An 18,873-nucleotide genomic window follows, 5' to 3' on the forward strand; every position below is an offset into this window, starting at 1 on the left:
GAAAAGCAGAAATAGTATACTTAAAAAACCCGACCTAAAACCATGGACGAGTATAATGTATTCTTGTTACATAAAGAAGGTCCAAAAACAAAGGACCAAACACAAAGGTTACAAAAAGAAAAAAAAGAAGAAGCAAAGTTACAAAGGTTAAAGTCTCGTCCTAAGAAGGGGGAGTATTCTCAGCAGGCTCGTCCTGAGGAGGTTGAGTACTGGCGTCGTCTTCCACGTTGACGTCATCAGAGCCGGTCTGGAGGAGAGAGCTTGTGGCAGCAGCAAGGTTAAGCTTGATTGTGCTGAAGTCAACTTCAGGGAAGTTTTCAATAGCGTCCATTCTGAAATCTTCAAAACCAGCTGCATAATTGCGATCCAAAGTGTCTGTATACTCTTTGGACGACTTGAACTCAGCCACAGCGTCCTCTCTTGCCTTGGAAAGACGAGCATTCAACTCATTGTTCATCTTTTGTAAGTGATCAATGCGTGTTTCCTTCTCCAATGCATCCGTCTTTAGCTCCTCAATCAACTTGTTACGCTCTTTGACCTCGTCCTTAGCCTTTTCAGCAAACCCAGCCCATTTCTTACAGTCAGCGTTCACCTCCTGAATCCTTGTCTCCAACAAGACTCTCGTCTTGTCCAGCTCCGTTGCCTGTCTAGACGCTGCTATAAACTTCGACATGGCCTGTGAATAGACAGAACAACATAGAATGATTAAATGAGGAAAAGTTAATAACTGAACAAGGACGAGGGATACTGGCATACCTTGAAGAGGTCATGGACGCCTGAATGTTCAAATTCCTTCAAGCCCATGTTATAGCACATGTTTATATCCTCGTCCTTGACGGCTGTCTGGAAACGTTCCCAAGCCAGATCTTCGCTCTCAATAATGTTCGTAGAAGGCTGGGACGAGCCAGGCGTAGTAAACTTGGCTAAAGGAGTTCTGGGCGGAGTCTTGGACGGAGTGGATTCAACTGGAGTGGACGAGTCCACGTCGACTATCTGGACGGCAGGCTGAGACTGAGGAGGTTTTGACTTAACCACCTTAGACGAGCCCTGCTTAACCCTTTTGTCTCTACGACTGGGGAGCCCTTCCAGGTCAATACTCTTTGGCAAGAATTTTCTTTTGTCCCCAGCCGTTGGATGCGTCTGACCCTCAGGACGATCTTGGGCCATACCCTCAGGACGCTTCCCTTCTCCAGCAATTTCCTTCCCTTTGTTCTCTTTCATTGTTGACATTCCTAAGACGAGATAAACAAGTTAAGAAATGTATACAAAAAAGAAAAGGGAAAGGAAGTTTAGCTAAAAACTTACTTTTTCGCACAGTAACTTCGTGGGCTATAGCTTCGTCTGAAGGCTCGGGACCTAAACCCCACTTGGCTAGACGTCTAAGCGTGACAAGAGAATGGAAGCTCCTATCTGTGTGTAGACGAGCCCTGTGGACGCGGTCACGGTGAAATTTGCTCAAGGACGGACGTTTGGCAGCTACAACACAATGAACAATAAAAGGTTAGAAATTGTAAATGTACCAAATAGGAGTAAGAATAAAAATAGACAAGGGGAAAGGACGTACCTTCTGGACGAAGGTTCCCTAGGTCCCCAGTGTAAGGGGGAAAGGGATCCCTGCCAACGTCCACAGGGTTCCCTGCCCAGAAGCCTGAAAGAAAAATGAACTCTGTCTTCCACTTCCTATCAGACGAAGCTAGGGACTTGATCAACCTACAATCATTCTCCCTAGCAGTAAACTGATAAAAACCTTCAGATTGACTTATGGCAGAAGGTTTATAACAATAAAGGAACTCGTCCACTGTAAGAGGACGGTCCCCACCAAAAACTTCCCTCCACAAAATTTGCATGGAGATAATTAATCTCCATGCATTAGGATTGAACTGACAAACACCTAAACCTAACTTGACTAATAACTCCCTAGAGAAGGCATTTAAAGGAAACCTAAGGCCACCTAAGAAGTAAGATTCATAGACGCCTATTCCAAAACGGGGCTCACAACACCACTCTCCACGGACGGGTAACCTAGGGTTAAACTCGTCCGGGATTTGATACCAGGATTTAAGGTTACCTAACCTTTGTTCGTCCGTCTTAGAATGGACGCCTACAACGCAACTAAAGACGGTCTCTACCTCGTCCGAAGGATTGGACGGAGAACCAGCTTGAGAGCCAGAAGCTCTCCTAAGCTGTTCTTGGACGACTTCAATAGGGAGCCCAGGGGCCCCAGAAGAGTAGTTCTCGTCCGTGCTTCCTCCACTCTCATCACTAGCACTGCTAGAGCTAGACTTATCACTAGTATCATCACAATACTCGTCTATAACCTTATTAAGGCTATCAGTAGACGAGGAAGCAACAGACATCCCTAACAAGAAACTTAAACCTAAAGACGAGAAAAAGAAGAGTACCTGGCTCTAGACGGAAGAAGACTCTAGACGCATAGAACTCCTAAACGAGGCTCTAGACGATGGATGTCAAGGAAGAAAATTTCTGGAATGAGGAGGGTTAAGGGAGGCATTCCACTATTTATAGGATGCTGACCTGGGTAATCGAAACGACCCAACCAATACGGAAGCGACACGTGGCATCTACCTCGGAAAAATAAATCGACGAAATCAGTCTCTAATAAGAAAAGGACACGTGGTACAGTAATTATTAACCAATTGTGTCCAAGAACGTTCAACCCTTTGGACGACTCACATGGACGAGGGGGCAACTGATGGTGTCACGAATAATCCCAAGTCCATAACTCGTCCACATGTCTCGTCCAACGACAGAAGCTACAATAGGCAGAGAAAATTGCAAGCGTACCAGCGAACCTCGTCCGTATATGGACGAGCTTAATACCTCGTGAGATCTACTCGTCATTTATGAACGACAAGCCTTCCGAGATGATCTTGTCCGTCTTTCACTAAAAGTGGACGAGATCATCCTGGAGGTCTCGTCCATCCTTACTATGGATGGACTAAAAGTGGACGAGCTCCTCATGAAGGTCTCGTCCATCCTTACTATGGATGGACGAGTTCATCGGCTCGTCCAACCTAGGTAACTTCCACAATGGTTATGGAAGTTACTCCCAATTCTCCGGACTCCTCGACACTGGGAACGGTTACCAAACAGATAACCGTTCCACACACACACTATATAAGGCTTCTTCGATGAAGGGTAAGGGTATTGAGACATTTTCTTACTTTTAAGAGAATACTTCTTCGTTACAGAGAGTTCAAAGTAACTAACTTGATAATCAGAGGATTTTTGGCCGGTCCTCACCGGTCCCCTCTGATTCTGTGTCTTTCGTATTACAGGAGATAGCCCAAAGATCAACGTTCAAGTCTTATCAACCCACTGATAATCAAGGAATCATCATAATTAACTGCAATATCTAATAAAAGTTGATGCAGAAACTTATAAACTTAAAATATAAAAAATTGAAATGAAGTCCATATGAAATGGACAAAAAAAAACAAAATTAAAGAATTAAAATAAATTATAATAAAACATAGAACGCCAGTTTTGAATTTTAACTTAAAAAAGAAAAAAAAAAAAGAAAAAGAAAAAAAATACTAATCTTTTTTAGCCTTTAAAAAAGCCTCATCTATTGGTATTTTTGATTTATTTTATTATTATTTATTTTTTAGAGGTTTATGGAAAATGGAAGGGGTTATTTTCGTAAGCCCCCATATCATCCAATTTTCGTTGAAGATCTGCCCTCGTGAGAAGATATTAGAATTTGAAATCCCTCTTCCTCCCTCTGTTCATTCTTCCACTCTTGATCTTCCCCGCAGTGGGCGAATTTTACATTTTATAAGCTAGCCAGTCCATGTCCGGAAGAGCCACACACAAGATTTTCAAAAATCAAAAACCTCTTTTCTCTCTCTCTCTCTCTCTCTCAAACGGAGCTATACAGTATACCGTCGTCAACACTGAGTTCTCTCTCTCTAGTCGCTAATCGAGACGGTGAAGGTTTCCTCATCATCCACCAGGTAATATGAATATTGTTTGTTGTTGTTTAATTTGATTTCAAATATTCTCAGTTGCTTGTAACCTGAATTGAATGAATTTTTTTTTTGTTAATTAAAACGAAGCTAAGACTTCCAAAAAAAATATATATATATTGATATTGATATTTGGTAACCGACACGGATAGTCGGTGGTTTTGGCTATATATGCTGATGACAATATCTTAAAAAAAAAAAAATTGTAATCCTATCCTCCGATTGATTTAACGATGGAGATGAGAAAAACAAAAAAACACCATAGGAGGAGTAGTGTAATCTCATACTACGAGAATTCGGATCTCCCAATAGATCTAGTGTTAGAAATATTGCATAGGCTGGATCTGAAATCCGCGACGCGATGCAAGTTTGTGTCAAAGGAATGGTGCTCTGTTATCACTGATACTTTTTTCGCTAGATGCTTTGTTAACTACTACAACAACAACAACAGTCGGCCAATAGTGGATCATTGGCCCTTTACCTTGCTACTCCAGTGCACTAATTGGCGAACAAAGAATGGACATCTCCTCTTGCCATTGGAGGAGGAACCTTATTTTAAATCTCTGCCTTACATTCCACCAATGTATCAAGAACAACGCCACAATGAGTTCAACATTCAAGCTTCGTGTCATGACTTGTTCTTATGCTCTGAATCTGCAGTTGTTAGTGATCATAATACTCCCTTTTTTTACTATGTCATTAATCCAATTACTAGGCAATGGACTGCCCTTCCTCCACTTCCACATCAATACACCGCATCAGTAGTAAGGCGGCGGCCTCTGATTGGCTTCATATGTAACTCCTGTGACATTCTTCTTCATCATCATCATCATCATCAGCAGCTTCAGCTTAGTTTTAGAGTGATGCTCATTCCTGAATTTGAGGGCATGTCAACGGAATTCAAGGTGTACATATTCTCATCTGACACAAGTAAATGGAGTGAGTCTCTGGTGTCGTGCCCTGAAGGATTTGAATTGGCTTCTTTTGCCTTCCCCGCTGTTCCTTATAATGGCTTGCTATTTTGGTGTAGTGAGGATGGCTCCCTTTTTGGGTTCGATCCTTACAACAGTGGATGCTATCGATTCATTCAGAAGCCCCTAGAATTGGACACTTCCTTCGATAATGGGCGCCTTGGAGTATCTCACGGTGCCTTGAGGATATCCCAGATTTCAGGCTTCCCTTACGACTACTTCTCTGATCCTGTTTTATGCATTTGGGAGTTCAAAGATAAAGGAGAGGAAGGAGGCAAATGGTCCTTAGAGCACCAGCTGTATGTTAATCAAATGGTTTCGGAAAAGTCCCCTTGGCTCACAAAATACGTTGTCAAGAAATATCCTTTTGTGATGGTCCTAGCCTTTCATCCAAATGACCGGGATATCATGTATTTGATGATTCATTTTAAGGTGGTATCATGCAACTTGCGCAGAAAAACACTGGAAGTGATTCGCGATTTGCCAGATCCTCACATCTTTTCCGATGGCAAAAATGTCTTCAACTTTGTGCTCCCTTGTTGGCCAACTCCCATTCATTCTTCTCCCTTCCTATAAGTGAAGGCAGCCTATCTATTCTACTGCTTGCTAATGCTAATGCTAGCTTGTGTCTTTAAAGCTTTTTGCCTTTTGGGGGTTTCCGTATTATGGTTTGCCTAAATTAGGCTTTTGTGAATTCCCCTCAAAACTTTTAACCTAGCAAAATATGTATTTGTTAAAATTTTTCATAATCTATTTTTTATGGATAGTGGTTGCTTATCAATTGTTGAATCTAAAACTAGTTATTGTAATTTTGAATGAGATGAACATATATGTAACTTTTGTTGAACTATCTTGCGCCTTATATAGCAACTGCATATCGGGATATGGAGTGGAATCTGTTTGTTATAATATTTAGTGTCATAGTCATAGATTTGATGTTTCTTGGAGGTGGATTGTTAATTTAATGCGAGATAAGATTTGAGTTTATCTAAAAGTAGGTAAGTTTGGCAATTGTGGAGGCTTATAGTTCTTTAGCAGTTGCTGCAGTTGAATAGGTTTGGAAACAAATTTGTGCAATATGATGCAAGTTCACAATCAAATACAGAATAGTAAGGGTCAAATTGGGACACAAAAGACAAAACTGAACAATTTTTGGGACTCACAGCCAAGATGAACACGTTACTTTGTTTTAGTCTTTTTGGGGACTCATTTAAGGGTTTAGATTCTCTCCCCTACTAGAAGAGCACTAAATCTGAATAAAGTAGGTCATTTGAGGGAAAAAAAAAGCAATCAGTCAATGCCAGTCGATCAATAATCAGTCAACAATCAGTCCGTTGAGAGAGAGGGGTCTGGGGTGCATAGTTACCATTAGGAGAGATTTTTTTTTTTTGTAGAGAATATTTGTAAGGCTCTATTGACTATTCTTCTTTCTTAAATAGTTGTATAATTCTTTAAATCATATTCTGGTTTTGTCAGCTCACAATTGCTGTATCACATGAATTAGCCCATCTATGGCTTGGCAATCTAGTAACAATGGAATGGCGGAGTCATTTATGACTTGATGAGGGATTTGCAACATGGGTAAAATTGAGACATCTCACATTACTGCTTCCACTTGCTGGCTATTGCAATACATTCATTTTCTTGTTTGAATCTGTATTTGATCTTAAATTTCCAGGTAAGTTATATGGCCACTGACAGGCAACAGCATGTTTCCTTAGTGGAATATATGGACTCTATTTCTTCTAAAAACAAATGATGGCCTGCGTATGGATGCATTGGAACAATTGCATCCTATTGAGGTAAGGAAGTGAATGCTTGTGTTAAAAGTTGCAAATAGTACATCATTTAAGCATGTTATATTATTGAGGTAAGGAAGTGAATGTAGTGATGAAATCAACAACCTTTTTAATTTGCAAACTACTTCCTAAAATGGCATGTTTTACTGGATTTTCAAGAACCGCAATGAACATCATCAAAGTAAATGTATTGACACAGTCAACTTAGTGTGTGCGTGTTTGTGTGTTCACATGCATATGCATCTGTTGTCAGTGTCTGGACCACTACCTAGTAGAAGGGAGGTGACAGTGCAGGGAAATATCCAATAATCCAACTCCAAATATTGAAGCACTAATTTTACCATATTATAAGCCCATCTCAATTATGAATTCAATTGAGAAAAAATTGTGAGGAAATTTCTATATAAAACATAACTTTGACGTGTAATTCAACTCTATCCATCACATGATATTTCGCATATTTGCAGGTCGAAGTACCCCGGGCTCGTTCAATAGGGGAATTATTTGATTCTATCAGCTACAAAAGGGATCTTCTGTCACTCGAATGTTGCAGGGTTATCTTGGTATGGCACATTTCAGGAGGGATGGTTCATGTTCTTGACTTAAAGTGGTTGGTTTATTTTTATATGGAGCACCAAATATTGATTCTGTATTTTCATAGTAAAACCTTCTATGCAATATTTTCATAATCATTTTTTTGGAAAATATATACAGAACTAATGCTTGGCATTTGTTAGTTAATGTCATTTGTTCTATAAAGCTTTAATGGCTCTCTTATCCATTAAACAGGTTTGGCACTTTATAATTGTCAAGGCTATTATGTGATTTATGTTTATTTCTTATCTTATTATATGTTAACAATGCTATTATAGTCTTCAATTATTCAATGGACTAAAAGAATATATATTGATACCACATGGGCTCAAAAATTTAGAGTGGATTGGGGTTTGACTCAGTGTGTAGGATGCTTTTGCCATGTAACACCTTCTAGGTATTTTCTTGGGCAGAGACTCTTGCTCCAGTGTCTGTTCTTCTTTTAGAATCCATATATGTGCCGTGTCACTTATATTTGTCAAATTGGAAGCTTTCTTTGATCACTTATTCCACTAATAATTGTGGTCACTAATGTGTACAATGTATAATTTCTCAGTGCAGCAGACCTTAATATCACTTTTTTGTGGAAAATATTCTTGGTAACAAAAATGCTACCATGAACATTTTTCTTTTTTCAACATGTTCTGCACACAAATTTATGAAACTGACTGAGGGGAAAGGTCTGAATTATATTCCTGTAGTAATTTGCACTTCTTGAACATGATCAAAATTTCGCTGTGTAACAAGTGGATAGAAAATTAACTTTAACTAAATTACATATATAACTCTGTGACTTCTTATTTGAACCAGAAATCCTTAAGTTAGTGCATAAAAAGATATGCTGGAAAGAATACAAAGACAGATGATTTGTGGGGCGTTCTTTCAGAGAACTCTGGTGAACTCAATTCAATGATGGATGCTTGGTAAAAAAAAGAAGGATTTCCAGTTATCTCTATAAAATCCATAGATAATATTTTGGAATTTGAACAGGTATTATTATTAATTAATAAGAAAACATGCATTTCTTAAAGGTTTAGAGGTCAAGTTATTTATCTTTATCAAGATAGTATTATCGTGCTTTTCATGATAAGTTCAGAAGGCTGTGAGGTAGCATGGAGATGGTTGAAGGTATGCACCTCCTGCTCAACATCTAATTGGTAGCATGTCTAATTGTGTATATAGTCTGGAAAATATTATGATTGGGAGTTGAGAAGCAACTATTTACTTTAAATTTATAATTGGTAGTATGTCTAATTGTATATAAGGTTGGAAAATATATGAATACCTATCTCTCCAAATTAATATCTTCATATTTATAATGTTTTGCGGCCTTCTCAGCATTATGTTCAAATTACTGTCATATATGTACTAGGTTTAGTTATATAGTGAAGTAGGCTTCTTCATAAACTTGAATATCTTTTTTTTTTTTCTTTGTGCGGAAAATTGGGTTGGGAATCAATAGCTGGAGAGAGTCATTAAATGCACTGTTGAGAGAAGTCTTTCATAAAACTCTCAAGGAAGCAATCCAGCGCTTTCAGACATTACTGAATGATAGAAATACTTATCTCCTGTCCATGGACACTAGAAAGGTAAAAGTTTTACCTGTACTTTTAAATCACTTCCTTATTAGTAGGGGCATTTTCAAGTTTTATATTCAACAGTGGTGTATGCTCTGCAGGCTGCTTTCATTGTTGTAATGTTAAATGCTAGTACCACAAATAGGAATGGATTTGAGTCCCTACTGAAGCTCAATAGAGAAGCAGATATTGTTAAGATTTAGTAACATTGGCAATAGTATCCTGTCACTTTTTGGGTGAAAGCTACTTAAATTTAGTGTCATTCTTTCATCCTCGTATAGGTTGTCTTGCATCTTGTCCAAACCCAAATATATTGCTCGAGGTTTCAAATTTTATGTTGTTTGATGAGGTATTGGTTGTGCCAATTAAATCACGGTTTTTAACGGCCTCATCTTCCTTGTGGATCTAATTGTTATTCATATAAATATCCTTTCAGGTTCAAGATCAAGATATTATTTTCGTGCTTTTCTTGATAAGTTCAGAAGGCCGTGAGGTAGCATGGAGATGGTTGAAGGTATGCACTTCCTGGTCAGCATCTTCGTGATGAGTTTTACTTTTAACTATTACCAATATTTTGGGATTCAGAAAATAATTGGGAGTATGTCCAATTGTGTATATAGTCTGGAAAGTATTATGATTGGGAGTTAAGAGGCAACTATTTACTTTGAATGTCATATACTGATCTTGAAGTTTCCTCTTGAATTAAAATTTGTGGAGACTTATTTATTTGGTGATAAATGCAAGACAACTGGGACTTGATCTTTGCCAAATATGGAGCAATGTTAACCCACTATTGCATTACTAAGATTCTCACTCTGGTAACTAATTCAGCCTTTTTAAATAGCAATGGTACGTGTGTGTATCTTGAGTCTTTATTTACCATATATGCAGTTTGCGATGATGCATTGGTTGGCTAGTTCAAAGAAATTCCATGCAATTTGAGCTTATTATGTCCAACAAATCTTTATCAATAAATGTAGTTTGGCCTCATCAAATAGTACTTTGGATACATTAAAGTTGGAAATGTCAAGCTTTATTGGTCAGCCACCTTGTTGCTATTTTGTAGTGAACTTTGTGCAAGTTTGTGAACTTTGCCATGTAACTCGAGTTCCAGGAACTCAAGTTCTTTGAAAAATAGCCAATGAAAAATAACAACTCATTATGGAAATAGAAAAGTTCTTGACATTTTCCATATTTGAAATTGACTATATATATATATATATATTCTATTTTTGGTTGAGACTTTATGTATGTTGATCCTTGGACCTATGAAACAATGCAAAATGGAATGCTTGCTTGCTAGCAATATGGCTGACCAACATTGTAATACAGCAATAAAAAGTTTAATTGGATTATTAGATAATTAATTGAACGTGCTTTGGTTAATGTACTCTCTGAAGTTGAACAAATTGGATCTCATGTGAAGAGAGAATTTGCTTTTAATTTGCTACTAGCATTTTGTCGATAGTCTTGTAACTCAATTGGCACCTCGTAGTGTTTCTAACAAAGACGTTTAAGGTTCAAATCTCTCTCCCCAACTATCAAATTATGCAAACAAAAAAAATTGCTACTTGCATTTTCGACAAATGGCCTCTTAGCAATAGCATCTCTTTCAATTATAATATGTTTAACCAGCTACTATAGTGTATTACAAGTATTTGTTGTACTTTAGCAATGTGGGACAAAACTAATAAAGAAGGCACTATCTTATCTGGAAAAGAAAAAAGAAAAAGACAATGACATAGATCTGAGGAATCACACGAGCTTGTGATAAAAATGGGAAATGTGTGATTTAAAATACTTGCTTTCCACATGAAGTGGAGAATTAGATAGCTAGGAATGTAAAGATTGTTCCATACACCAACATTTTTTTTCCCTAAATTACTATTTCCTTTTATATTGTTGATTATTAGGATTTAGGAGAGTAAAAAGAGTTTGTGTCAATGTGGGTGACTCCACCCAATTGGTCTCACGTTTATGCCACATTGTTTGTAACAATGTATATGACAAGAATGGAATGCTAGATGCTTTGAGAACTGTGAGCAGTCTATTCTTGAGATTTAGTCTTTTTTCCTCCCGACTCTCCTTGTATAGAGTCTAGTTTTGCCATCTTGTTCTTCTTTTTCCCTTCCTCATTTATTTGATCATTTTAATTTGGGCTTTTGATATTTTGCCACTATAGTACATTTCCAATGTACTTAAGTTGGCTTTTTATTTTTTATTTTTTATTTTTTATTTTTTATTTTTATAATAAAAGTTGTTATGTTGGTTTTTAAAAAAAAACTACTGTTGAAATCTCCACACTAATAGAAGAAGAAGAAAATCATACACTAATGTGATCCAATACACCCTCTGTGAATTCTCCACACTACATATGCCTTAATTGCATGAGAAAGCATCTTGCAATAACATTTCTAAGATGTCATATGCCGCTAATAGAGACATTAAAAGACGATTATGCATGACATATCAAAACAGGAGTGGAAAAAAGTTGATGTAGCCTACTAGATTATCTGTGTCGGGCTTTGGCAACTGCTTGAGATCAGAAATTTAGCACTAACACTTATGTTCTCTGAATCATTACTGGTTAATGGTTATGCAATTCATGTGTAAAACAAACTCACTTGTAATGCCCTTTTCTCTTGCAAAACATTTCATGAGAACATCACCAACAACAAAGAAAAACAAGTAAACATAAATGATTGGCACATTTTTTAGCATGGTTTGGGTGTTATTATTGAAGCTGTTGTCCAGCTTTCTCCATCAATCTAGCCATACACCCTTGCCAATTTGAAATCTTCTCATCTCCATTGACCACCTACGTCACAAAAAGCAGAGAACATTTGATGACCCAGTTTTCAAGAAAAGGAAGAAGAAAATAACATGGTTCAAATAAATCAATAAGGGGTTGTTTATCATGGACAAGAAAATCATTTCACTGCTCTAGTATTGTCTTTGAAATGGATCAACTACATATTCTCAAACTATTTTGTAGTTTACAACTTGTTTTAGTATATACCAATTTGTTGATGACTTCTCATAGCTATGACTCCATCTTTGTTGTTTTAGTGTACCTTCAAAGAAGTGTATATGACCATATATTAAACACGAACCTAGAACTAGACAGTTGATCCAATGAATGAAACATGCCTGGCAGGATTGAAACATCTGGTTCAACATGATAATAAAAGTGACCATTTAACAGTTGCCTATAGCTGATGCATTAAAGGAGTTTCATCTGTCACATTTATACAGCAACGGCCAATCAAATCAGTTTCATTCAATAAATTTGATTTAGTATATGTTTACCAACCTCAAATATAAATCCTCTTTGTGGGACTGCATCAAGTGCTTGCACAAGAATAAAGGCAGCACACAGTGTGAGAGATTAGGGTTAGGTTTTTGTGATTTCGGGGAAGTGTGTTATACATAAGGTGGGCAAGAGATGAGATCCAATGGTTGAGAAGTGAGCACAAATTAATGTTGGGTTCAGATTTGGAGGGTGAGATGGATGGAATGATACGCGGTCGTTTTTGTTTGAGTTTGATGAGGAAGAAGGCTAGAGCCTAGAAGCCCAAAAGTCCAAAACTCTGTCTTTTTTATTTTTCTTTTTTATTATTATTTTTTTTTTTATGAAACAAAAGTCCAAAACGTTGAATATAAATGAATGGCATTATGGGCCTTTATGGGCCAACAAGCAACCAAATTAATCCTATAGTTTAATTTTTGTCAATTTATAGTATCACATTTTTTTATATGGATATATAGTATCACATTTTTGTAAAAGTTAAAATATATATATATATATATCCTAAAATTTTACTAAAAAATTATTTTTTATCCTTAAATTCTTGAAAATGTTTCAATTTTTGTGTTTAAACTTTAAAAAAAAAAAATTATCTTTAACTATTAAAAAAATTATTATTTTTTTTCTTTTTTTTTTACTCTAAATTATTGAAGAAAAAAAAATCTTTTTACAAAATTTAGGGATAATTTTTTTAAGAACGGAAAGCAAAATTTTTCTTTAATTTAAGAACCAAAATAATATTTTACCCAAATAAAAATATTAAAATATTATTTTGGTGTTTATATTTTACAGAAATTTTGTTTTTATTTTTTTTCTTTTTGAGAAGGTAGTAGCTTTTTTTTAAAAAAAAAAAAAGAAGATAGTAAATAGTAACACATGGATGATTATGTAATTAAAAAAAGGATAATTTACCATTCTTGTGCTTGTCTTTGTCTATTGAACATATCACAGTTACGTATTTTTATAAAACACGAGAACTATATAAAATGTTATGTATAAATTTTTTTTTTTTTGATAGGTAAAAAATGTCAAAGAAAAGGGAATTACGTATAAAATTTCTAAGAATAGATTATTATCATATTGTCCATTGATAATTGTTTTCAAATTTACTACATAAAAATTTAAGAAATTGAAATAACTTACGTAAAATTTGAACTAACGAAACTTTGTGCAATTGCACCATTTTAGCTAATAGGCAAAATATATTAATATTTTGAGTTTATTAACTTTTTCTATTACATGTTATTTATCTTTGCATCAGAGGTTATTATATATTATTTTTGAAATATGTGCAGTTCACTTCAATCAAGGGTGCACTTGTACTTTGCTCCTAAGCTACAAGAGGCCTATGAGCTTAATTAAGTGCACTAAACGCTTTTACCAACATTGATTATGAAGTGAAAAAAAATAATAAAAAAAAAATAAAAAAATCTCTTATGGCTAATGTAACATTAGCTCTCTTTGTTTAATCTTATTATTTATTCCACTGATCATAGTCAAATGAGTTCATTGGCATCTCTATCAATAGAGATATTAGTTATGCTTACTTCAAAGTTCAAACACACCCTTTTGATAAGTGATAAAATCCATTTAAAAAAAATAAAGGAGTGCAACCCTAGTTAATGGCAGGTATACAAGTGGAAAGCCCAGTTAAAAAAATAATTAAAAATTTATATGAAAGATGTTAATGAAAATTCAAGGTCCAAGAACTATAGAAAGTCAACAGTGGAATAAGCCTAACAAGTCGAAGTCCAGTCATACAAAGTCTTCCAGACTAAAAACTTCAACTTCAAGGCATGCTTCTCTTTCCCTTCAAAGCACCAAATATTTCTTTCTCTCGAAAGACATTAGATTATACACGGGGAAACAGCGTTCCAAATCTCTCCATTGCTTCTCTTACCAAAACGTCCTTTCCAACAAGATAACGGCTTCCAAACTAAATACTTCAACTTCATGGTATGCTTCTCTTTCCCTTCAAAGCAGCAAACATTTCTTTCTCTCAAAATACATTAGATTATACACGGGGAAACAGCGTTCCAAATCTCCCCATTGCTTCTCTTACCAAAACATCCTTTCCAACAAGATAAAAATTCCAACACAAAAGAAGGCATTACCCAAGACACGCCAAATATCAATTCCCAGTACACACTCTCTCCCTATCTTTTGCACATAAAGCACCAATCCAATATGATTAACCCTAAGGTCACATGTAGCGAAGGTCTCACCTAATGACACACAATTGATGGAACATAAGCTTACCAACCTCCTCTCAGAGCCTTATATAATAACTCCTCACTTCGAAGCCTTGTGTCCTCAAAGGGATCCATTATAAATTGTCTCCCTCCCCGCAATTTAACTTTATAGTATATAGGACAGCCATTAACTAATACATGTCTTCGAATTCCCAATCCTGCACCTTTCTAATGAATAACGGGTTCCAGTAAAAGATAAATCCACATTTCCAAAAAAAAAAAAAGAAGGAAAATATATAAATCCTACCTGATATCAATCTAACCCCCCCTCCCCCTCCCCCTCCCTCTCCCCCCTCTTTTTTCTAGAAATTCACTTTCACCAAATCATCCCTCCTAAGGGTTGTCCCAACATTCTCGATTTTGCCATAATGCGCACATACATCACTTACCATTACCTATTTACATCAAAAGGCACACGCAACTCCACTGCTAGCTTCCTTCATTAGTTCTCTTTATGAGTGGTCTTTTGCTTCGGGTTTCATATATGGAAATTATGTTCAATCTTTCACAGAGTCAACTCATTCGTAGATATTTTTCAAGTTGTAATTTTTTAGGCTGCTTCGTGTTTTTTTTTTTTCATGAAGTAGTCTCTATTCAATAAACTTATTCTTACTAACCAAAAAACAAAAAATTGGCCCGCTCGCGCACCCACATCACTCACCATTCCACTTTTCCCAACTTAAATGACTCAAGAAATAATCATCAGAACTAAACACAAATAATTCAGACAACAATAAGTAGCTACATTCGTATCTATATCTTCAGACAACCGCAAATTCAATAATGTTAATACCATTAAAAAAATAAAAAATTATACAAGGTCGGGCTTCCTAAAGGAAATCAGACAAAAATTCTGACCACCAAAAACCTAATTTCAATATTTCGTTTCTCTCTTTTGTCCTCTATTTTCCCAGAAACCAAACAAAGAATAAAAATTTCCTAATACAAACAAATTCGAAATAAGAAAATTGGAATAGCAAAAAAAAGAAAAAGAGTTGAAATGAACTTACAGGCAGAGCAGAGGAGAGAGAAGCAGTGGGCAACAAGTACTGAACGAGTTATTGTCGGTGGAGAAGAAGTGAAATACTTCTGATCTCTCAGTATCGGAATCTCGGGTGCTAGGGTTTAAGAGAGTAGAAGGTGAGAGAGAGAGAGAGAGAGAGAGTGTTTGTATAATAATCTCGTTTTTTTTTTTTTGTTTTGTTTTGTTTTGTTTTTTTTTTTTGTGTGTTGCCTTTCCCACGTTCCTTGTTTTAACTAAACTCTCTCCGTTTTTTAATCAAAGCACAAACCAAATATGAGAGAGAGAGAGAGAGAGAGAGAGAGAGAGAAAAAAAAAGAAAAAAAAAAAGCGTGCTCTAAAACATTAATCTAATGGCTAATACCTGTTTGCGAACTCAGAAGCCACTACTTTACCGTTGGATTCTCAATTCTGCCAGTTCATGTTTTTGGGCCCCACAAAAATTGCTTGTTCATCCTCATTTTCCTCATTTCGTGCTACAACTAATGCCACCATATATTATTATTATTATTATTATTATTATTATTATTATTATTTATATATTTTTATGATTTTCCATATGATTGGATGGGATTGGATTGCCACCCTTTCTCCTTTGGGATATCTTTAATTCAATTCATTCTTTGGTTATATAAAATATGAAAGAAACATCCATATAAGAAACCGTAATATCCTTATCTAAACTTGAAAATGTTGGAATATTTTACCTTTCTTTATTTTTTCTCATCCATGGGATTGAATAATATTCAAAATTGATAATATTCAAAGTTTTATTTTATTTTTGCAAAATTTTGTGAAGCACTTGAACATTGAAAATATCGGTGAAATTATTAGTGTTGAGTTGAGCTACAACATCGATAATGACACCCAAACCATGCACAAAGATGTGCCAATCATTTATTTTGAATTTTTTTGTTGCTGGTAATGTTCCCCTAAAATGGATTGCAAAAGACAAAGGGTATACAAGTGAGTTTACTGTGCACATGAACGGCATAACTAGTAAGTATCGTTAAGAGTGATGATTCAGAGAAAAACATAAGGGTTAGTGCTAAATTTTTTATTTCAAGTAGTTCTTAAATCCCAATGCAAAAAAGTCTAGCAGGTTACGTCACCTTCTTTTTTTTTTTTTTTCCACTCCAGCTTTCATATGTCATGGATCGAGGCGAAATCCCCTCCAAGTTCTAGTCAATTGTGAGTGTAGCATTAGTTGATTTTGTGTGTTTAATTTATTTTAGGTTTTACTTTTTATCCATATCTCAAGTCACGTATGAATAAAAATTGAAAGAAATTAGAGAATTTGAATGGGAAGAAATCATTTTCTAAATAAATCATGTCTTTGAATGTTGTTTTTAGCATCCTATGATATAAAAATGATATTGCAAGATGTTTTTTCGTGCAATTATGGCACATTTAGTGTGGAGAATTCATAAAAGAAGGTAATGTATGGTTTTCTCTTCTTTTGTTTTCAATCTTTTTTACATATTTCAAAAATACTTATAGGTTCTTACAAAAAAGTTGTTAAATAAATAAGCATTTACAAAAAAGTTGTTAAATAAATAAGCATTGGCAAGTAAGAGGTGGCTGGCATCTGCAATTAATGTGGATAAGATTTTTGTCCCTAGAATTTGAATGAGTTCTCATAAATGTGTTTAAATGTGAGATCTTGGGTGGAGGTACCCAATTTTTATATTATTTATTTTGGTAAATAAGGAGCATATTAATCATTGATAATAGTACTACTATGAATAAGTCAAGGAGTCACTACAGCAATACAATCCATGTTTAAAATAGGAGGTACATAATTTGGATCCATAAATAAGAAACAAAAAGAGCAAAACTAACCTTCTAAGTTTTACCTTTTATCATTTCAGTCCTCTAACTTTAGTTTCGGTCAATTCAATCTTTTAAGTTTCAAAAGTGTTTCAATTCAGGCCTTCCACTAACTTCTATTAATGCTCTATCGTTAAGTGTTTTTTTTTTTTTCTTCTTCTTTAGTTTTTTATATTAAAAAATTGCAGAAAACTAATTTGAATTAAAAAAAAACAAAAAAGAAGAAGAAGAAGAAGAAGAAGAAGAGACTGGGCTCAGTAAACAACTTTGTTCCCCTAGCCACTCTCTCTAGGTTGGACCCAAGGAGCTCCTCTCCAAGATTCATTCATGGCCAACCACCAAGGTCAACCGGTCTCTACTCCTCATCGGTCACTGAAGACTATCCTTGATTGGCAGGGGTTGTCTTTCTCTTAACTCGGTTCGAATAGGCCAGTCTTCCTCTCTCTACGTTTTCTCATCGAACCTTCATTGGAGTTCCAACCCACGGCTGGGCTATGGTGTTTGGTTGGTTTCAAAGTCTTTTGGATTTGGTGAACAACCCGGTTAAGCTCCCTCTTCGATTTGGTCTATGTCTTTGGATTCTTTCTCTCCAATCCAATATGGGTGTCCTTGGATTCTTTCTCTCTCTGATCTGATTTGGGTTTTCAAGTTTAGTTTTTAGTCAAATCTTTTCTTATTTCTGATTTTGTTTGTAAAAACCAAATGAACCGCAAAAAAAGAAAAACCCAGAAACATTGTTTCATTGTTGAATAAATAATCAATGTTTGTGGGTAGGGAATTTGTAAATTGTATATGTTATTGATGGTTGATGTTAGATAGTTTTTTTGCTGTGCTTTATTCTGAATTTGTATATTAAAATTTTGGGTCCGTTTGGATGCCATTTTTGGTTGTGTAGATACTGCTCTATTAGATGCAACCGAATATAAAAGAAACAAGTGCCTCCTACAGACTTGAATGGTTATTCCACTGTTACACATTTTATGAACAAAAAAAAAAAATGAAGACTGCATAATAAAGGAAAGCAATGGTCTCCATATAAAACAAGCAAAGAAATTTTTTGTTGTTTGTGTGCTATGAATCTCGTGATCAATGTAAAGAAATTTTTTGTTGTTTGTGCGCTGGGTTTGTGGTGTGTTATGGGATTTCTTAATTTTTCTTTTTTTAATTTAAATTATTTTTTTGCATTTTTTAATATAAAAAACTGAAGAAGAAAAAAAAAATGCACTTAACGGTAGAGTATTAACAGAAGTTAGTGGAAGGCCTGAATTGAAACACTTTTGAAACTTGTCGAGGGGGAAATTGATGCCTCTATCTAAGATGCTGGGAAGCCAAGCCGAAACTCGACTATGGGCTCTTGAGATGGTACCCAAAGGCTTTCGGTGTGATGACAAAGTCTATCCAAGTAAGAAACAAAGGCTGCACATGACAAAACAGCAACAAAAGCCCAATGAAAAACACGTTACAATACTTAATTAGTACATTAATGGTCCTGGTCTGATAGTTCAAATCAGTCCTCTAATTGTATGGTATTAT

The 18,873-nt window shown here is 35.5% G+C and overlaps 3 protein-coding genes across 4 annotated transcripts in view; 2 read left to right on the forward strand and 1 right to left on the reverse strand.

Moving 5' to 3' along the window:
- Positions 1 to 3,635: 3,635 nt before the first annotated feature.
- Positions 3,636 to 18,873, forward strand: part of LOC126724966 (aminopeptidase M1-C-like) — a 34,824-nt gene continuing 19,586 nt past the window's right edge. The window contains exons 1-5 of one of the 2 annotated variants that reach the window (XM_050429421.1): positions 3,637 to 3,977; positions 6,437 to 6,762; positions 7,227 to 7,369; positions 8,816 to 8,942; positions 9,367 to 9,700. In XM_050429421.1, the coding sequence (XP_050285378.1) occupies positions 6,730 to 6,762; positions 7,227 to 7,369; positions 8,816 to 8,942; positions 9,367 to 9,474 (411 nt within the window). In that variant the 5' untranslated portion in view covers positions 3,637 to 3,977; positions 6,437 to 6,729 and the 3' untranslated portion in view covers positions 9,475 to 9,700. Of the gene's footprint in view, positions 3,978 to 6,436; positions 6,763 to 7,226; positions 7,370 to 8,815; positions 8,943 to 9,366; positions 9,701 to 18,873 lie in introns of those variants that run through there. The other variant, XM_050429422.1, reaches the window with a different exon arrangement.
- Positions 4,223 to 5,536, forward strand: LOC126727732 (putative F-box protein At3g23950). The gene has a single exon (XM_050433651.1). It carries the CDS (start codon positions 4,223 to 4,225, stop codon positions 5,534 to 5,536), a length of 1,314 nt encoding a protein of 437 aa, XP_050289608.1.
- Positions 11,472 to 18,873, reverse strand: part of LOC126724965 (uncharacterized) — a 69,774-nt gene continuing 62,372 nt past the window's right edge. Inside the window, exon 9 of the mRNA XM_050429420.1 lies at positions 11,472 to 11,748. Coding sequence (XP_050285377.1) covers positions 11,665 to 11,748 — 84 coding nt within the window. The 3' untranslated portion in view covers positions 11,472 to 11,664. The remainder of the gene's footprint in view (positions 11,749 to 18,873) is intronic.

Source organism: Quercus robur, chromosome 5, assembly GCF_932294415.1.
Source record: "Quercus robur chromosome 5, dhQueRobu3.1, whole genome shotgun sequence".
Classification (NCBI taxonomy): domain Eukaryota; kingdom Viridiplantae; phylum Streptophyta; class Magnoliopsida; order Fagales; family Fagaceae; genus Quercus; species Quercus robur.

Excerpts from the sequence above, each read along its gene's own strand:
- LOC126727732 (XM_050433651.1), top strand. The coding sequence starts at position 4,223 with ATGGAGATGAGAAAAACAAAAAAACACCATAGGAGGAGTAGTGTAATC.